General features: G+C 42.7%; 1 protein-coding gene across 1 annotated transcript in view; it reads left to right on the top strand.

The window, feature by feature from the left end:
* Nucleotides 1-20,043, top strand: part of LOC116523631 (phosphatase and actin regulator 1) — a 64,635-nt gene that overhangs the window by 13,439 nt on the left and 31,153 nt on the right. The window contains exons 4-5 of the mRNA XM_032238744.1: nucleotides 3,634-3,958; nucleotides 18,369-18,571. Of these exons, the coding sequence (XP_032094635.1) occupies nucleotides 3,634-3,958; nucleotides 18,369-18,571 (528 nt within the window). The remainder of the gene's footprint in view (nucleotides 1-3,633; nucleotides 3,959-18,368; nucleotides 18,572-20,043) is intronic.

Raw genomic sequence — 20,043 nt, 5'->3', positions numbered from 1 at the left:
TTCTTTAGCCCCAGGCCTGCCGGAATAGCCAGGTTTTAAGGGCTTTGCGGAAGGCCTGGAGGGTGGTGAGGGTTCGAATCTCCACGGGGAGTTCGTTCCAGAGGGTCAGAGCAGCCACAGAGAAGGCTCTCCTCCGGGTAGTCGCCAGTCAGCATTGGCCGGCGGATGGAATTTTGATGAGACAGCCTACTCCAAGGCAGGAGAGAAGAGCAGCTTAACCTCAAATGTTAGGCCACGCAGGCCTTCATAAGCATCTCTCTCTGCTCTGATTGTATGGCAGTGTTCATTTAGCATGTTGTAGCAAAACCCTTAGGATTTGTTTCAACAATTGGACCATCATTCAGTAAAAAATAAAGTGCAAGAGCCAAGGAAAATTCAGATTCTTGATTCCACTACCTCTTTCCAGTGGCTGCTTAAGGATGAACAGTCCATAACTATAGAGCAGGTGGCTAGATTCTGTGCAAGAGCACTGGGGATTCGTCGCAAACACGTGTCTTATCCATCATAGTGATGTTATGTAACAATTGTGGCAAACCCTTTGCATTGCTTAGCCACTTCCCATTTAGCGTTGAACCAGGGGTGGGTTTCTCGCCCCGTTCCAGCCGGTTCGGTGGCGTCCTCGTGCACGCGCGCAGTGCACGCATGCGTACTAGCGTCTGTGCGATGCTCCAGCTGCTCCTGGAGGATCACGCAGGCGCTGTATGCGTCCTGCGCATGCGTGGAAGCGCAGAACTCGTCAAAACCGGGTAAGGAGCGTGGACGGGCCGGTGGGCCCTTCGCCGTTCCCGGAAGTTACTTACTTCCGGGTTCACCGACCAACCGGTTCGCGGGGACCGCCGCAAACCGGTTGAAACCCACCCCTGTGTTGAACCTACAATGGGCCATATAGTTTAGGAATTGCAACTATTGTATAGTCAGACCATGTATAATTGACACTGGATTTTGTTATAGCTTTTAGTTGTTATTTATACTAGAAGTTTTAAGTGTATATATACTGAGTACTTTTATTTGTAATGGTCGCTGATCTAAGACTGTAATAATAAATTGTTGTTGTAGATTCTTGCTTCATGTTTAAACAACAATCACAGCATATTTTTTTACATTTTTACCATAATATAAATACATAAATGCAGTGTATTAAAACTAAAGATAAAAGAAATCAGGCTGCAATCTGTCAGGTTTGCAAGAATTCATTCAGAAATATGTATTCCATCCAATTATTACTAACTAGGTCTACCAACTTTTTTTAATGCCATAAAAATTCACTATTTTTAAAAATATAAATATGCATATTGGTATGTTATTTACTATTCTTTTTTTAAAAAAATAGTAAGGATTATATTAAACAGATAAAGCAGATACAAAAACCTAATACAAAATATATTTAAAAGAATGTTTTTTTTAAAAAAAGTGCAGGAATCCCCCCAAAAAGGAAAGAGAAGAGAAAAGAAAAAGAAACCATATGAAAAAAATTTCTCCCTTCATCTCCTGCAAGTATATTCAACATTAACAATTTCTGACTGTATCTTTAAGGTATTACCAAATGCATCTTCATTCCATATCTCAACACATTTTCTAAAAACCCTTTATCTTTCTCTCTTCTCTTAAAGTCCATTTGCAATTTCAGTGTAGCCTCTCTGGTAATTCTCTGATAGTCCAATTTAAATGAGTAATCCACATCTTTTTGATACCCACTTTTGTTTTTTGAACCATCCTCCATTTGTAAATCCATTTCTTTCTTGTAATTTTTGATTCCTCTATATCCTTTTCAATTTTATTCCAAGAAATTTAATTCTGGTTAATAGTTTTTTTTTTTTAAAACATAAGGTTAAGTAGCTCACACAGTTCTTGAGTCCACAAATCTGAATTTCCTTTAACATAACCTCCAGTGCTTTCTAGTGATTACCCTTCAAAGCCTCCTTTATCATCAATTTTTTAAATTGAAAAATTCCCACAAGAGAAGACATTTTAGTTAGCTTCCAAGTCTTTCATTAAATCAATTTTATACAAATTTCTGGCATTTAAATACTTTCCAAAAACAACACTATAGTCATCATTTTGTGCCTTTTACCGAAAATAAAATCTTACAGAGCTGGAAACACACGTATTTTCTTCTTTTTGAAAGGATTAAAGAGGGACTGACCCAGCAAATACAAAGCTTGCAGTTCTGAAAGATTTTCACTCTTTAGAAAATAATAATAAAAAAAGTTAAAACTCCCAAGGAGTATTAAAAGATGAGGCTTGGTTGAACTTTTGACTTCTTTAAAAAGGCTGTATTAATGGCTCAGAGCATGATAAAACCCACAATTCCCAGCTGATTGCAAGCAGCTACAAAAATATCCATTTCTGCTGTTGATTCACAAAAAAATGTGTCTGGAATACCTGAGTATTCTCTCAAGACATCTCTTTAATCCAACGAGAATTATTGGCAGTCTGGATCCTGCATCCAACCTCATTTCTGCTATAGTGTCCATGTCATTTAAGTGACTCTAAAACATACCAAAATATATTAGTGTGCAAAGCGTACGGAAGCTAAGTTTGATCTTAGTAAAATTAGTGATCTTTTTTTCTAGTCTTAATGAAACTCATAGGCATCGGGAGGGGATCATTGTTTCTTTTCCCACAGGTCATATATGAAGAATTGTATGTTAGCCAGGGAAAGGAAGAAATTGGATTTCTTGCTTATTCCTCTTTGAGTCTCTTCAGATGTTCTTTATAGATGCATATGTGTTCTGACCCCCTCCTCCGTCCAGTAATGAATGCCGAGACAAGCTTAACTGGAATGTACTTTAATAGTAAGACACCAACACCTCGGTGGCTGAAAGCCAAGCATAACAAACAGATAAGGACCTTGGCAGCAACTCAGACAAACTCAGGCAGCAATAAACACAGATAAGGCTTGGCAGCAATCCAGCCTGCCAAGCTCACAATATTGTCCTCCGACATTAAATTCCTGCATTGACTTCTGCAAAGAGGGCCGTGTGCACAAGTAGCTTTTTATACTCTGGAGAGGAGCCTGATGACCACCAGCTGAGTACAATCACCTCCTGTAATTGCGTAATTGTTCCTGATGCCTAGTAGCTCTTCGGTGGCGTGCATCCAGGAACAACTCACTGCTGGCCTCCGGCTCACTCTCCCTTGTCTCCTCCCCACTGGTCCAAGGCTCAGGTGCCTCCTGGTGGCCAACCAGCCTCTCTGCGCCCTGTTCGGAGTCGGAACCCTGTCCAGGGTCCTCCACCTCCTCCGGAGCCGACTCAGAGGGCCCCTCGCTGTCAGAGTCTGGTGGCAGCTCCAACGGCACCTGCTTTGCCACAACACATATGTATTAGAGGTTTCAACTGAATGAACATGTAGATTACTGTAACAACTTACAAAATTCGCTTAACAGAATTTAACCACAGAAATTTTGGGCTCGGTTATGGTCATAAGTCGAGGACTATCTGTGTACAGATTGAACCAGGAGGGATGGCATGATACATAGAGTAATCTCTCATATCTACTTGAAATGCATGACATGTGCAAGAGGAAAAAAAAAACGCTTTCAATGTTAGAGATGTCAATGGCTGTGGAGAGAATCAAAGTACCTTTTCCCACCTATGCTCATAACCAAGTTTCTCAATCTTTGTTTTTAAGATCCTGGTGCTCCGATGAAGCTGCCTTGTATGCCAGTCAAGCTATCACCTCCGCTACCTCCAAAGAAAGTCATGATCTGCATGCCTTTAGGGGGAGCCGATCTCTCCCTCACGTCCTATTCCGCGCAGAAGAACTCCCAGCAACCAATGACTTCGCACCATCACACAGTCCTACCATCACAGTTAGCAGCGCACCAGCATCAGTACGGAAGCCACAGCCCACATATGCCTTCTGGATCCAGCACGCTACCCATGCACCCTTCAGGATGTCGCATGATCGAGGAGTTGAATAAAACACTGTCCATGACCATGCAGCGGCTAGAAAGGTAATTTCCCAACTCTGAGCATATTATCATTTATTATATTATTTATTATATTTATATTGAGAAGAAAAGCTGTGTAAAAGAAACATCTCTACTAACAAACCCTACTCTAATGCTAGCGGACTGGTTTGTCACCATAGAAAACAGGGGGCTGAACTAGATAGGTTTCTGGTTAAATCCAATGAAACTCTTCTTCTTTTTTTATTAAAAAGTTTTAATAAGTTTTACAATTGTATACCTTCCCCTTCCCTCCCTCCCTCCCCCCCCAATCCCACATCCCCTCCTGCCCTCCCTCCCCCCAACCTCCCAGAGCAAATAAAGGGTATAAACATTTAACAATCATACACTAAAATAAACTAACTAACTTTAGCATCATACCTTCGTTTGTACTTTAACTCCCCTTTTATAAAGCTAACTTTAGATAAATTGTGACATTCCTTGTACCTTCATTCATAAGCTAACTAAATTTCTTAGTCTCATATTTATTTTGAATGTAATCAGTCCATCTTCTCCATTCCAGCTTGTATTTTTCATCTGAATAGTCCTTGAGGTATGCTGATATTTTGGCCATCTCTGCTAAGTTTGTTACTTTTAACGTCCATTCTTGAATAGTAGGCAATTCTTCCTTCTTCCAGAACTGCGCCACCAATAGTCTCGCTGCCGTTGTTAAATTCAGAATCAAATTAGTCTCTATAACTGTACAGTCTGTAATTATACCTAACAAGAATAACTGAGGAGTAAACTTTATCCTCTTTTTAAGAATATTTTGAATAATCCACCATATTTTTATCCAAAATGCTTTGACTTTTTTACAAGTCCACCATATATGATAATACGGAGCATCAGCACAATCACATCTCCAACATTTAGATTGTAAGTTCGGATACATACAAGCTCATTTTTTAGGATCTAAGTGCCATCTGTAAAACATCTTATAAAAATTCTCTCTCAAGTTTTGGGCTTGTGTAGATTTTACATTTCTTACCCATATCTTTTCCCATGTTTCCATCATTATTGGTTCTTCAAAATTTTGTGCCCATTTTATCATACAATCTTTAACTAGCTCTCTCTAACTCTTCTTATGGGCCCAAATTGTTTACTGATTTTTTTTTTTTTAAATGGCCATGCCTTCTTTCTGGTGACTTAACCTTTAGTGCAGATGTCTACAGAAATTCTCAGTCATCCAGGTCATAGTTGTTCCAAAGGTGCTTTTTTATTTCCAAGAGGCAACTGGACTTTCTGTTTTTTTCTTTGAAAACATTTCACTTCTTATCCCAGAAGCTTCTTCAGCTCTCATCCACGAAGCTTCTTCAAAGCTGAAGAAGCTCCTTGGGTAAGAAGTGAAATGTCAAAGAAAAACCAGGAAGTTCAGTTGCCTTTTGGGAAAAAAAAAGAGGAAGAAGAAAGCACCTTTGGGATTTTAGTGCACTGGGAGAAAAGAGCCATGGTGGCACAGTAGTTAGAATGAAGTACTGCAGGGTAATTCTGCCAAATGCCAGCAGTTCAATTCTTACTGGCTCAAGGTGGACTCAGTCTTCCATCTTTCCAAGATGGATAAAATGAGGACCCAGATTGTTGGGGGCTACTTCAGCTGACTGCAGTTCTGCAGTTCGGCTGTTCAAATCTCACCGGCTCAGGGTTGACTCAGCCTTCCATCCTTCCAAGATGGATAAAATGAGGATCCAGATTGTTGGGGGCAATATGCTGACTCTGTAAACCGTTTAGAGACGGCTGTAAAACTATATGAAGCAGTATATAAGTCTAAGGGCTATTGCTATTGCTATCCGTAATGGAAAGATGCAGCACTCAGCTCTGGAATCCAGATAGAGCAGGAAAATACATGTATAGAGCCTTGAATCTCTCAATCATTGATTTGATTTGATTTTGATTTTACTTTATTTGTATGCCGCCCTTTTCCCTGAGGGGACTCAGGGCGGCTCACAATTCAGGGGGAGGGAAGGACAAATAAGTTACAAACATGAAGACAATACATTGTTAAAAAAAAGCGCAACAGTCAGACTATTTGAGCGGGGTTGAAGTCTTTAGCCCCAGGCCTGTCGGGACAGCCAGGTTTTAAGGGCTACACGGAAGGTCTGGAGGGTGGTGAGGGTACGAATCTCCACGGGGAGTTCGTTCCAGAGGGTCGGAGCAGCCACCGAGAAGGCTCTCCTCCGGGTAGTTGCCAGTCGACATTGGCCGGCTGATGGAATTCGGAGGAGGCCTAATCTATGGGATCTTATTGGCCTAGTGGAGGTAATTGGCAGTAGGCGGTCTCTCAAGTACCCAGATCCAATACCATGAATCAGTAGTGACAACGCTGGATAGATAGTTCAATGATAGAAAGCATCATTTCCCATTAGAGGCAGATACCAAGAAATGTACCAGGAACCATAGAAACAGAGCTCTTTGAGCATAGGCAATGGAGAAGTACATTTTAATACAGAAATATATTTAATTTACACATCAAAATGTTGAGATTATGTTTTGCTACATTACTTATTCTTAATGATGATAATGCAGTTAAGCCCATCATTTCTTTTTTCTGGGTAAATATTCATTTTGAGGGCTTGTGTTTGCTATGGCAAAATAAAAGCTTTGACCATTATGTCTCTGTACAAATGAGACAGATTTCCATTATCTTTGAGATAATAGTGTTGTTTTTTTAGAGGTTAGAGTAATTTGGAGAACAATTTCTCGGACACCTCTTTGAAAATTGTTTGATACTAATACTGTACCTTTACAGGCATTTCTGCATCACCTATTTCTGCTTCCTATTTCATTTGTTGGTTTCATGTTTTTCAAAAATGTGTGGCTATCTATTCTGATGGGTCAGACCCGATTAAGGAGATGAAGAAAATTGCTACAATTACCCTTATTGCCTTCATTTTATATACTGATATTTATGTGTTTGTGGGTGGAATGCCATAATAATTATTATGATCATTATTCAGATTAGGCTAGATCAGGCAATTTGTAATATAAGGTGTTCATTTTTTTTTTTAAAAAAAGCAAGTAATTATTAGATGGATGGTTGCACCATGCAGTGTGTTTATGGCAAAGAGTCATTTCAAATTCCTGACTTGTCATGCAAAGACAGTAGTCACTACTTTATTAATTATCCCTATATAATTTTATAATCCCTGTATAATGATATAACTAATCATCCCTATGATATATTGGCTGTATCCCTATGTATCTGTTATATGTCATGATAGTTATATAATACTATAAAATTCAAAGTTCAAAGTTTCGTGGCACGACAAAACCGCGCTCGACTAAAGCGCGCCCAATTAAACCGTGTCGCTGACGTCATAAACAGGGCGACAACAGCGAGCGCGGCGAAAGAAGGGCGCTTTAAATAGCGCTTTGAAAGCAAGCCGATTCAAGTTAAGGTAAGGGTTAGGTTTAGGGTTAGGTTTAGGGTTAGGTTAAGGGTTAGGGTTAGGTTTAGGGTTAGGTTAAGGGTTAGGGTTAGGTTTAGGGTTAGGTTTAGGGTTAGGTTAAGGGTTAGGATTAGGTTTAGCGTTAGGTTAAGGGTTAGGTTTAGGGTTAGGTTTAGGGTTAGGTTAAGGGTTAGGTTTAGGGTTAGGTTTAGGATTAGGTTTAGGGGGGTTAGTTTAAGTTTAGGGGTTAATTTTAGGTTTAGCGTTTACAGCGTGCTTTTTTCTCCGCGCTGTTGTCGTGCTGTGATGACGTCAGCTACGCGGTTTCGTCGCGCGCCCTTTAGTCGAACGCGGTTTTGTGGTGGAACCCAAAGTTTAATGAATTTATATGCCGCCCAATCCCGAAGGACTCCGGGCGGCTTACATAAAAACAACTCTAAAAAGAATACTAAAAAAAAAAATTAAAATAGAGAGGGAAAGCAGGTTAAAAAGACACATCATGCACTCAATCTTAGTGGGCTGGACCTCATTCATGAGGTCAAAAGCCCCAGGCCTGCCGGAATAGCCAGGTCTTAGTAGACTTCCGGAAGGCCGAGAGAGTGGGGAGGATCCGGATCTCTGGGGGTAGATCGTTCCATAGGGCCGGGGCAGCTACAGAGAAGGCCCTCCCCCGAGGAGCCGCCAGATGACATTGTCTAGTCGACGGCACCCGGAGAAGGGCCATCCTGTGTGATCTTATTGGACGCTGGGAGGTATGTGGCAGAAGACAGTCTCGTAGATATCCGGGTTGATGACTTTCACAATGGGGAAAGGGCCAACATATTTGGGTCCTAATTTCCTTGACTTCTGCGTAGTGTGCAAGAATTTCGTGGACAAATACACCAAATCCCCAGGGCGGTATTCATAGGGCTGAGAGCGTTTTTTATCGGCTTGCTTCTTATGGGCCTTATGGGCAGTGTCCAAAGTGGAAAGAGTCAGAGGCCAAATGCGACTGAGACGCTCACTCCAGTCCGCAACTGAAGGAACTTGTGGTTGGTCAGTAGGCAATTCGGGAATAGGAACAAAATCTTGGCCGTAAACGACCCGAAAAGGGGTGAACCCCGTGCTGGAGTGAACCGAGTTGTTATAGGCCACCTCAGCATGTGGTAACAAGTCGACCCAATCGTCTTGTTGATAATTGATGAAACAACGTAAATATTGCTCAAGGACGGAATTCGTACGTTCACAGCCGCCATTAGTCTGAGGATGGTAGGCGGAGCTAAGGCCCTGGGCGGACCCAATGCGTTTGAGAAATTCCTTCCAAAAAGTAGATGTGAATTGGACCCCACGATCGGAGATAATACGGTCAGGCACCCCATGCAAACGGTAGATGTGTGAAATGAACAGTTTAGCTAATGCCTTGGCGGAAGGAATTTTGTGACAAGGCACGAAATGAACTTGCTTGGAAAACAAATCAGTGACCACCCAGATAACGGTATGCCCCTGGCTTTCAGGAAGCTCAACAATAAAGTCCATAGAAATCTCCTTCCAAGGGGCAACCGGGCGAGCGACGGACTGGAGTAGTCCCTGCGGTTTCCCCGGCGGTTTTTTGGCGGTAGCGCAAACTGGGCAACTGGCCACATAAAGTTCAATGTCCTTTTTTAAAGAGGGCCACCAGAATTGTCTCTTCACGAGATGCAAAGTTTTTACGAATCCAAAATGACCCGCCAATCTGGAGTCATGAGCGCGACGAAGGATGACAAGCCGTAGGGATGCGGGGATGTATAATTTAGCACCAATCCACGGTAGATCGTCCCTCATGGTGCACTCGTCCCGATGGTTCAGAAACCAGTCGTCTTGAGGAAGAGCTTTTTTAAGGTCAGAAAGTAGATCTTGAGGCACTTCCCTCTGAGCTTGGGTCTGTTGACGTGTGAGTACCGGAGCTGCCAGAAGCGGTTGGACGATACTCAGTTTAGAGCAATTATATTGAGGTAATCTGGACAAAGCATCCGCCATGAAGTTTTTCCCGCCCGGGATATACTTTAGAGTGAAATTGAAACGGTTGAAATATTGGGCCCATCGCATTTGTTTGGGGGAGAGACGACGAGGCGTCCGCAACGCCTCCAAGTTCTTGTGGTCAGTCCAAACCTCAAATGGGTGTGTAGCGCCTTCTAGGAAATGGCGCCAAGTAGCGAGGGCCCAACGGACTGCGAAAGCCTCCTTCTCCCAAACCGCCCAACGCCTCTCCGTGTCAGTGAGTTTTCGGGAGGTGTATGCGCAAGGCTGCAAGTTACCTTGGTCGTTGGCTTGTAGCAGAATGGCCCCTACGGCGACATCACTGGCATCAGCCTGGACGACGAAAGGGCAGTCGAGATCAGGATGTTTAAGAACTGGTTCAGCGGCAAAAAGGCGTTTAAGTTTCTCGAATGCCGCCTGGCATTCCATGGTCCAGTCCAAAGGCTTATTAGGTTTAGGCTTCGGGTCGCCTTTCGTCTTGAGCAAATTAGTAATAGGGAGAGCAATCTTAGCAAAAGAGGGAATGAACTGACGGTAGAAATTAGCGAAACCCAAAAATTTTTGCAATTGTTTACGAGTTTTGGGCGCGTCCCATTCAGTGACGGCCTTCACCTTTTCAGGGTCCATTTCAATGCCATCAGGGGAGATGCGATAGCCCAGATAGTCAATTTTAGTTTGGTGAAACTCACACTTAGACAATTTGGCATAAAGGTTAGCGGCACGGAGTTTTTTCAAAACAGTGCGCACCAGAGTGACGTGGTGGTCATAACTGCGAGTATAAATGAGGATATCGTCCAGGTACACGATAACGCCCTTGTACAGATGATCGTGCAAGATCTCATTAATAAGGTGCATGAACACAGCAGGAGCTCCTTGTAGGCCAAAAGGCATAACCCGAAACTGGAAGCAACCAAGAGGGCAGTTGAAAGCAGTCTTCCATTCGTCCCCTTCCTTAATGCGTACTCGGTAGTAAGCTTCTCGGAGGTCCAATTTAGTGAAGATGCGGCCCTTCCCTAGCTGTGCCAACAAGTCTTTCATCAATGGGAGTGGGTAGAGGTTCTGAGTTGATACAGCGTTAAGATTTCTAAAATCACAGCATAAACGAAGAGAACCATCTTTTTTTTCACGAAACAGTACAGGGGCAGCCACTTTGGGTCGAGCAGGTTCAATGAAACCACGTTTCAAATTTTTGTCAATGAAAGAACGCATCTCCTCCATTTCCCTGGGCGACATGGAGTAAATCCGGGGTTTAGGGAGCTTAACCCCGGGTAAAATGTCTATGGAGCAATCAGTAGGCCTGTGGGGGGGCAGAATGTCCGAAGATTGTTCGCTGAAGACTTCCTTAAGATCCAAATATTCTTTCGGAATTTTCTCCTCTCCTGCAATCCTCTCCTGCCCTCTAGCGGCCACTTCAGGAACGTCAGTGATAGGTTGGTCCGGAGAGCCCTCCCCCACTGGAGGCACCTTGGAGCGAATGCGTAAGCGGCCTGTCCGCCAATTTATGTGAGGGTTCCACTTCCGGAGCCATGGGATGCCCAAAATGAGTGGCCTGTCCATGCCAGGTGCGACCACAAAAGAGATTAGTTCCGTATGGGTACCCATTCTCATTTCCAAAGGCTCCGTAAAAAAATGGGCGGCCCCCCCCCCCCGCAATGGATCCATCTATTTGGCAAAACACAATTGGGGTTTTCAAAGTGCGCAATTTGAGGCCTAATTTTTCCACCATGGCTGGGTTGATCATGGATCGGGAACAGCCTGAATCAAGTAAGGCCAGGAGGGCGGCAGGTTGCCCCTCAGGAGGAACTTTTAACTCAATAGGGATTAGCAGGGGCCCCTTATTTGAACTCACCCAGTGAGGCGATGTGTCGTCATCGGACTCCTCCGAAGAAGAGGAGTTAGCGTTCGCGTCTCCCTCTAATGGCTGGGCAAAAGGAGGGGGGTTGGAATCCCCAGCGAAAGCCGTTTCCTTCTTCTTCTTTTCAGGGCCTCTGCCAGACTTTTCCTCACGTTTGGGAGGGAGTTGAGCAGAGAGGGGTAATTTAGCACGACATTCGGGAGCGGTATGCCCTAATTTTCCACAACGAAAGCATGTCAGAGGCCCGGAGAGGCCAGAAGGGGGCCCCCTCGCTTCACCTCGTCGTTTGAAGAGCGATTGAGTGGCTGGAGGGGGGAGGGACTTGGCAGCCCTCTCTTTCCGCTTCCTTCTTTCCTCTTTAGCATAACGGAGACGGGTTAAATCGAGTTCAGCGTCCGCTGCATGCTCAAACCATGTGATTAAACGTCTAGGCAGGTTACGATTGATACATTGCTGATAAATGTCTTCATTCAATCCTTCAGCAAATTTGTCCAGTAGGGCGTCCTCCCCCCAGCCTCTCATGTATTGTGACAGACACTGAAATTCCTGGATGTATTGGGCGACAGGCCTATCGTCTTGTTCAAAGGTTATAAACTTCAATTTGCTCCGCTTCTCAGTTAACGGGTCATCAAAACGTTGGCGGAAAGCCTCCATAAAGCGGTTGAAATTCCCCAAGAGGGGAGAGCCAGACATATGCAAAGCAGTTGACCATTTAGCAGCCTCACCATCTAATGACAAAAGAATCATTCTGACCCTCATGATGTCAGTTTCAAAGTCTCGGCCATAAATCTCTATGTAATTAAACACTTGCATAAGAAAAGAGGCCAGGCTAGCAGAATCACCATTGTAACGCACAGGCAAGGGAGGGATTTTTGCCATCCGATGTCTTCGGGGGGGAGGCCCTCCTTGGTCAGCAAAACCTCTAGCCGCAGGGGGTGAAGCAGGCCGAGGGGGAGGGGGAGATGGCGGGCGTGGGTAACGTTGCCAATTTTTCCAGTCTCTTTCCTCCTCCCCCTTTCTTTCCCCCAAGTATGTTTGACCCCAATAATCAGGTAATTCACTCCGCTGGGGTTTTCTCATGGGCCCCTGGTGCTGCCAGATTCTCCATTCTCCTTCATCGCCTCCCCTTCTTTCCCCAAAGTACCTTTGGCTCCAATAGTCAGGGAATTCACTCGTCTGTGGTTTTCTCACGGCACCCGGCTCCAGCGCTGGTTGTCGGGGTGTTCGTTGGGTGAGTCCAGCATTCCAGCTTGTCTCTGTCTCTCTTTGTCCCACCGAAGTTGACCATCGGGGTGGGGGGGAGGTTCAGACTGGCTGGAAGTTTGCAGTTGAAATAAATCTTCATGTAGGGAGAGGTCAGGCGGGCTGGGCTCGTGTAGAGAAAGGTCGGGAGGTCCTACTCCACTGGAATCTGCACCTCCAACGGCCCCCTCCTCCTCTCTGATCGGAGAAGACATTATCTCCCTTCTCGGTAGATGAAAATCTCCTGGAAAGGGTTTTTTTTTCAGACTTTGCTTCTTGTCAGCTCCACTCCATTACATAATTAGGAAAGAAAGACTAAGAGACTCCATGGGTTGGAAATCAATAGTACTTTTACTAATTATAAATGGTAAGCGAGCAGTAGCGAAGCAAAGTCTGCTTAATTAGGCGCGAAAGCAATTGATATATAGAATAGCCCGTTCCCCCCCCCCTTAGGATCATAGCTCCAGTCCAATCATAAGTCCTTCAAGTGTCAGGTGTGAGATAACTTCAAAAAGACAGGCCGAAAGATGGAATGTCGAGGCCGTTGATGCAGGCGGGAAACACACACGCATGCGCAATCCCAACGTCTGGTACATCCTAGAACATTCCTCCAGCACATCAATTAACCCCTCCCAAATACCAGCCCCCCCCCTTCCCGTTTCATGGCAGCTGAAGCAACAGCAAGGCAGAAGCTGACAAATCCCTACATAATGAATCTGCTGTGATTATTTCCTATTGTCAACTGTAATCTTAGTAGATGCTCTGATTGTAGGACTAAATCAATGTCCCCAACCACTTTGTGCACGTGTGGTTTTCAAAAGTGGCTTTCAGCCCATTTTATATAGCAGAAGGAATTTAAAAAGCAGATACATTTTGAACGACGTTTCACCCTTGTTTCCATACCTATTATATTCATCGCAATCATTTATCTGCAGCAATCTTCCCAGTGGGGAAAAGATTATGCTTGTATAATTACCTGCAGAAGTCTTAGAGACAGTGCGTTGTCTGAAAGGACACAATAGGAACTACTGTGGGAGAAAAATGAGTGATTGGTGTTTTGGGATTTTTTTTTTCTCCTTATGAGATGGCATTCTTTAGCAACACTTAATGTTGTAGTGGAGACCAAGCACTCTAAAATGAAAAGCCTGTGGGGCTGATACGGCAGTTCACACTTTTCCAAGTGTATGGATCTTGGGAAACATCAGATTTGCAGGTATGGGTTTAATGGGGCTCATTTAAAACATCGCGCTGGGGTTCTAAGTAGCCCAGTTCTTAATAATCATAAATTGTTATGAGATTGGAATTGTATTTCATCCCACTTGTGGAGCCTCAGCTTACAATAGGACGTTAATTAGACAAGATTCAACTCTTTGAAAGGACCGAAGCAGAACATACAGAGTACAGAGTAATTAATGGTCCCCATGAAAGAAATATGCCAAAGAACATGGAGCGCTTTTTCCTGTTTTCTGAGTTCCAGAAGTCAAAGGGAAACCTACTTACCCTTGCAATTGTGTACAATGTAATGAGGAAATTTAATACACTCGCCCTCCCTCTTCCATGTACAACATGATCTACATCAAAAACCGCTATTTGAATTTCCAGAGAAACTGCAGGCTGTTCCAGCTACATCCTGCCGACTATTTGCATAACAAAAAAAAAAAGTGTCATTGTATTCATACGCAATTTACTTTACCCCTAATCTGATCCTAACCTTACAACTAACCGTAAAGGGAAAGAACAAGAGAGCAGGTTCAAAGATAATTCTGTCATTCAGATTCACATATTATGTATCTAGTTGTTTGCACAAAGATAATTACTTCGGAAATGTGTGCTGCGTTGTAGAATAGTTCTTCCTATGCATAATTTCGCTGATCCTTATAACAACCCTGTTGCGTGATATATATATTTTTCTTGCTTTGCTGATAAGAGGCTGGGACTGACAGTCAGTCAGTCTCTGGATACCAAGAAGTAATTCCCACTGGGTTTGATAGGGCTTTACAGGAATTGCAATCTTGCATGAATAAAAATAATTTAGCTAAAGCAGTGTTTCTCAACCTTAGACAACTTGAAGTCCGGTGGACTTCAACTCCCAGAATTCCCCAGCCAGCCGGACTTCAAGTTGGCCAAGGTTGAGAAACACTGAGCTAAAGCCTTCATGGTAGCAGAAGGGAGAGATGGCCTCATTAAAAGCTCTTCAAATCTTTTATTTGACCATTAAATCAATACTGACCTTGGCCGTAGCAGGTAGACAAACCTAGTTGATGGCCAACAGATAAATAGGTCAGATTTGGAACTTCTTGGACAAGAGACCATAAGGCACTGTTTGTCATCTTTGGCAATTTTAAGATGTCTGGACTTCAACTCCCAGAATTCCCTAGCCAGTGTTACTTATCAAGCTAAAGACTACTTTATATTACAAAGTAATTCAGTGCTATCTGATCTACCTTTACCTTTTCAGGACTAAACAATTCCAGGAGAGCATTTGAAGTCTCCATTGATGAACTTGCTCTGTAACTGGAAGGTGTCATTTTCAGATCCCAGGATGGCACAACTCATTCAGGCAACTCGCCATTGTCAACTCACCGCCGCCGTTTCATCCCGGCCAACTCAACCATGGCCAACTTGCTGCATGACAATTCACTGTGGGACAATTCAATAATTCAATTTAATTATTTAAAACAATTTCAAAAAATAGTTTAATTTTTGTCGTTTACATTTCATTTCGTCCCTCCTTTTGCATCCTTTCTTGAATGATTCTATTCTACCATTTCTTATATATTAGTGTAACTCTTGTCCCATGTTGAGTTGTCCCATGATGAGTTGGCTATGACAAGTTGACCATGGTGAGTTGGCTGAGACCTTTCAGGCCCTTGACTCCATATCACTCTACTCTTCTCCTTAGCTTGTGTTTTATGGAAGAATGGAACCAGCTTGTAGACATAGAATCCTATAAAATTCTTCCAGATTTAAGATTTAACTTTTCAGATAAAGTTTCTATTTGGTTTGGGTTAATTTGGTAGGGATTCTAACCAGCTTGTAGACATAGCATCCTATAAAATTCTTTCAGATTTAAGATTTAACCTTTCAGATAAAGTTTCTATTTGGTTTGGGTTAATTTGGTAGGGATTCTATTTTTCCTTATATTTCTTTAGCACAAAAGAATGCTCCTTGTTCAAGGTTAGTTAAATCCAACCTACTCCTTTAATGTAGCTTTGTTAATAATTCATAAATTGAGAATTCAGACAGATGCTGAACGATTGGGAAGAGGTACAAAAGTGGCACATGTCTATTTCTCATAATCCCCAAAGCAGGGTATCAAAATAATGGGCCAATTATTCAGTTGCCATCACTGTCGGAATGATATCTCTTAACTTCATCCTTGGGAGATTAAGCAGCTGATGGCATTGTTTTGTCTGAAAAAGCAGTTGCCCTTTTCATAATGCATGCGGGCAAAGCATCTGCAAAAAAACCAACACGCCTTGATGCATTTTAAATTTCTTTTGTTTTGCTTTGGCAAACATGCTTATCTCCGAAGAGATTAATGTACATTTTTTTAAAAAGACGTGTTTATTTTAAGAAGTCAATTGTGCCATGCAGCATCTCTTACGAATGTCTTTGATAGCATTGCCATTTACAGTCTTGCTGATCTAAAGGGAAAAATTAATCGCCAAAGAGTTTGCAAAGTTGGCGGCAACAGACATTTTTGAGATTTCTTGAAACCATAGGTGTCCTTATCAGTGTCAACCATATAAAGATATATATGTCAGTGTTCGAAGATTGCAATTGGTCCAGAATGCAGCCGCACAAGCGATATTGGGTGTACCTAGATACACCCATGTTACACCCATCCTCCGCGAGCTGCACTGGCTCCCCATTGGTCTCCGGACGCGCTTCAAGGTGCTAGTCATTACTTTTAAAGCCCTACCTGGTTTAGGACCTGGCTACCTGAGAGACCGCCTCCTGCCACTTACCTCCCAACGGCCAACAAGATCGCACAGGTTGGGCCTCCTCCAGGTGCCGTCGACCGGATAATGCCAGCTGGCGAACCCCCAGGAGAGGGCCTCCTCTGTAGCTGCGTCGGCCCTGTGGAACAATCTACCCGTTGAGATCCGGACCCTTCCACTCTCCCAGCCTTCCATAAAGCCACCAAGACCTGGCTGTTCCGGCAGGCCTGGGGCTGTTGATTAATATCCAGCCCCACTTAGATGGAATGCATGATGTGGAATTTTAATAATTGTATCTTTTTAGTCTTATTTTTTAATATGTTTCTTTTTACCTTGCCTGTAAGCCGCCCAGAGTCCCAAGGGAGTGGGTGGCATACAAATCTTATTAAACTAAACTAAACTAATGGCACAAACCCTGCTGAAGACAATGAAGAGATGAAGCCTAAACATCACTTCATATATGATTTCACTGCATACCTACACGTAGTTCTTGACTTATGGCCACAATTGAGATCAAGCGAGATAGTTGTAAGGGAATTTTACCCCATTTTATGACTTCTCTTGCCACACTTGTTAAGTGAAGCACTGCAGTTGTTAAGTTAATAACATGATTGTTAAGCAAATCTTGGAGCCGAGGTGGCGCAGTGGTTAGGGTGCAGTACTGCAGGCCACTTCAGCTGACTGTTATCTGCAGTTCAGCGGTTCTAATCTCACCAGCTCAGGGTTGACTCAGCCTTCCATCCTTCCGAGGTGGGTGAAATGGGGACCCAGACTGTGGGGGCGATATGCTGACTCTGTAAACCGCTTAGAGAGGGCTGAAAGCCCTATGAAGCGGTATATAAGCCTAACTGCTATTGCTATTGCTAGAAATAGAAAACAAAAAAACCCCAAAATATTATATAATAGATTATATGCTTTAAAAACAAAAGGGAGGGAACCTAGAAAAAATAAAGAAGAGAAGAAAACAATTAAAAAAACTGAAAAAATAACTAAATCAAGCATAGAAAACTTTTTAAAATGGGAGGTAGAAGTGAGATAGAGACGGATATGGAAAAAAGAGGAAAAATAGGGTCATACTTCCCAAGTTTTTAAGTTACATTTTTGAACATCATTGTGATTCAGTTTTTAAGCAATGAATTAAACCTTGACCATAAAAAGCTAATTCAAAGACAAATAGAATCCAACATTTACCTACCGTGTTTCCCCGTAAATAAGACACAGTATTATTTTCTTTTGATCCCCTTAATAAGCACTTGGCCTTATTTTTGGGGAGGTCTTATTATTTTTTAGGTGCAGGAGGCAGTGAACGGAGCTGCTGCTGTATTGCAATATTTTCAGGGAGGGCTTGTTTTGGGGGATGGCTTATTTTAGCGCATGCGCTCCAAAGCCTGATTGGGCTTATTATCTGGGGAGGTCTTATTTTGGGGAAAACAGGGTATTACTCAAATGTTCTTAATGTCAGTGTTCCAAATACCATGCAGAATTAAATCAGAGTTGAAGGCAAAACTATGCTTAAAGTTCCAATTTAATAAGACAGGCATGTTGGCATCATGCTGTGGAACTCCAACTCTGGAAGTTACATCAGAATCCCACCCAGTTAAAAGTTCATGATCTTGTCCCCACACCCACAGTCCATCACATGGTCCAATCTTCTTCTTCCATGCTGGCATCTACGCCCAACTGCTTCCGGTCAGGTGTGAAAGTACGGAGACAAAGGATGACCTTGGCTTCTAGTAAAGAATGAAAAACTATACATTCCACAATCCTACTCCTTCTATTCCCCCTTCCCATCGACTATACTTAAAGAAACAGCATAATGAAATAAGAGAAAGTGTGGCAGGCCAAAATTCTAAAAGGAATATAAATGCAGGCCTGACACTTAGTAGGAGTGTATCATCAACTTGTTGCCTCTGTTTTAACCTGAAAGATGCTGACATTGCATTTCATTCTGAAGATGTAATATTTCTCTTCTGTATTATTTCTTGATTCTAAAGCTCCAGTTTACATGGCGGTGACAGCCTCTCAAAAACTGGAGGCCTTGCAGACATGAGACAAGTGCCAACTGTTGTGATTGAATGTGATGACAATAAAGAAAATGTGCCTCATGAATCTGATTTTGGCGATTCTTCATGCCTCTACACAAGAGAAGAAGAGGATGAGGAGGAAGATGAAGATGATGACACCTCGTTATATTCAAGTAAGTAGAGCTCATTATTTACAAGTCACATGTGCATGTTCTTTACACATGGTGCTAGAAAAAACAGTACTGGTTCTTGCAATTGCTTTGAATGGATCATGATGAAAAAAAGTAAAAGAACTTTTCTGGAGTGAAACAGTTCATTACGGGAAATAAAATATATGAGAAAACCTTAGCTTAAGGAATGTGAAAATTCTGGGAATTAACAGATCCAGATATAAAAGTAAAAGTGGTAGATCAGGAAATGTATAACTTTTGCTTGATCTCTCATAGTGAGCCTCAACCAGTGGTGGGATTCAGCCAGTTCGCACCTATTTGGGAGAACCGGCTGTTAACTTTCCAAGCAGTTCGGAGAACCGATTGTTCGAAGAAATCTCCTTTTGTTTTTTCCCACTTTACAGGGCTAATCCTGTAAGGAAGGCAGGAAGGAAACATTCTGGTGTTGTTTCTAGCCTCATCTTTATGGACCTGGTTACAGAAACTGCCTCTCCGGTTAACCCTTATTACATTGTAACAGCTAAGGTGAAGCCCCCATCAACGTGAGTGACCTTGAGTTGGCCAAGCCCAACCAGTCACATGACCACCGAGCCCCATCTACCCAAATAGTCATTAGGGCAGAGAACCGGTTGTTAAATGATTTGAATCCCACCAAGGGCCTCAACACAACCTCTTTGAGTCCTTTCATAACATCTGAAGTTATTGTAATTGAATTGAAGGAAAATATATTAATATTTAAAGGGATCATGGGATCACCAAACCTTGTGAAGTTTCTTCCTATATCACCAGAGAAAACTTGGAGAATAATCTTAATATGATTTTATGAGATTTCAGGTGATATTGGAGCACAGTGGGGATTGGACAAAATCTGAAAAGGATTGATGACACATGATATATTTGCTTAAATCTTTGCATATTCATATTTGGATCTGAAAAGATTTGAAAAGATATTCAACCTCTTGCTTCTGCCAGACCAAATCTTAGCTGCAAAAAGGCTCAAATGTTGCTGTAAAACTTACTCAGTTTTTCCAAGTCCGTTATATGGAACCCTTGGGCTCTTCTTCGTGTTCTCCTGACAGGATTGGTCCTTTTACTGACCCATTGATCACATTCCAAAACTTTGGGTATGTTGCTTTTCAGCCTGAGATTTCAGAAAAAGAAGTTGGGTTTCCACTGCAATGGAATTGGAGGATGCAATCCAATCCTGTCTGTCTCCATTGTTGCCTTGCCTCCTTGTTTCCCTAGCTGCAAATGCAGGATTCAGCAACACAAATATAAACATAAAATAAAATACAATATCTGGCATTGAACATTACGCAAGCCGCAATTGCTTAAGTTTCATTGGGAATATGGTATTGTGGCCCCAAAATATCTAGTGTTGGACTTAATAATGTTCTTGACAGATGTGATCAGGATGTAACATTAAATGAAGGAGGAATCAGGTGTTCCACCTTTTTCTTTGTGTGTATAGGTTG

Source organism: Thamnophis elegans, unplaced genomic scaffold, assembly GCF_009769535.1.
Source record: "Thamnophis elegans isolate rThaEle1 unplaced genomic scaffold, rThaEle1.pri scaffold_76_arrow_ctg1, whole genome shotgun sequence".
Classification (NCBI taxonomy): domain Eukaryota; kingdom Metazoa; phylum Chordata; class Lepidosauria; order Squamata; family Colubridae; genus Thamnophis; species Thamnophis elegans.
This window is presented reverse-complemented; position numbering and strand designations above follow the sequence as displayed.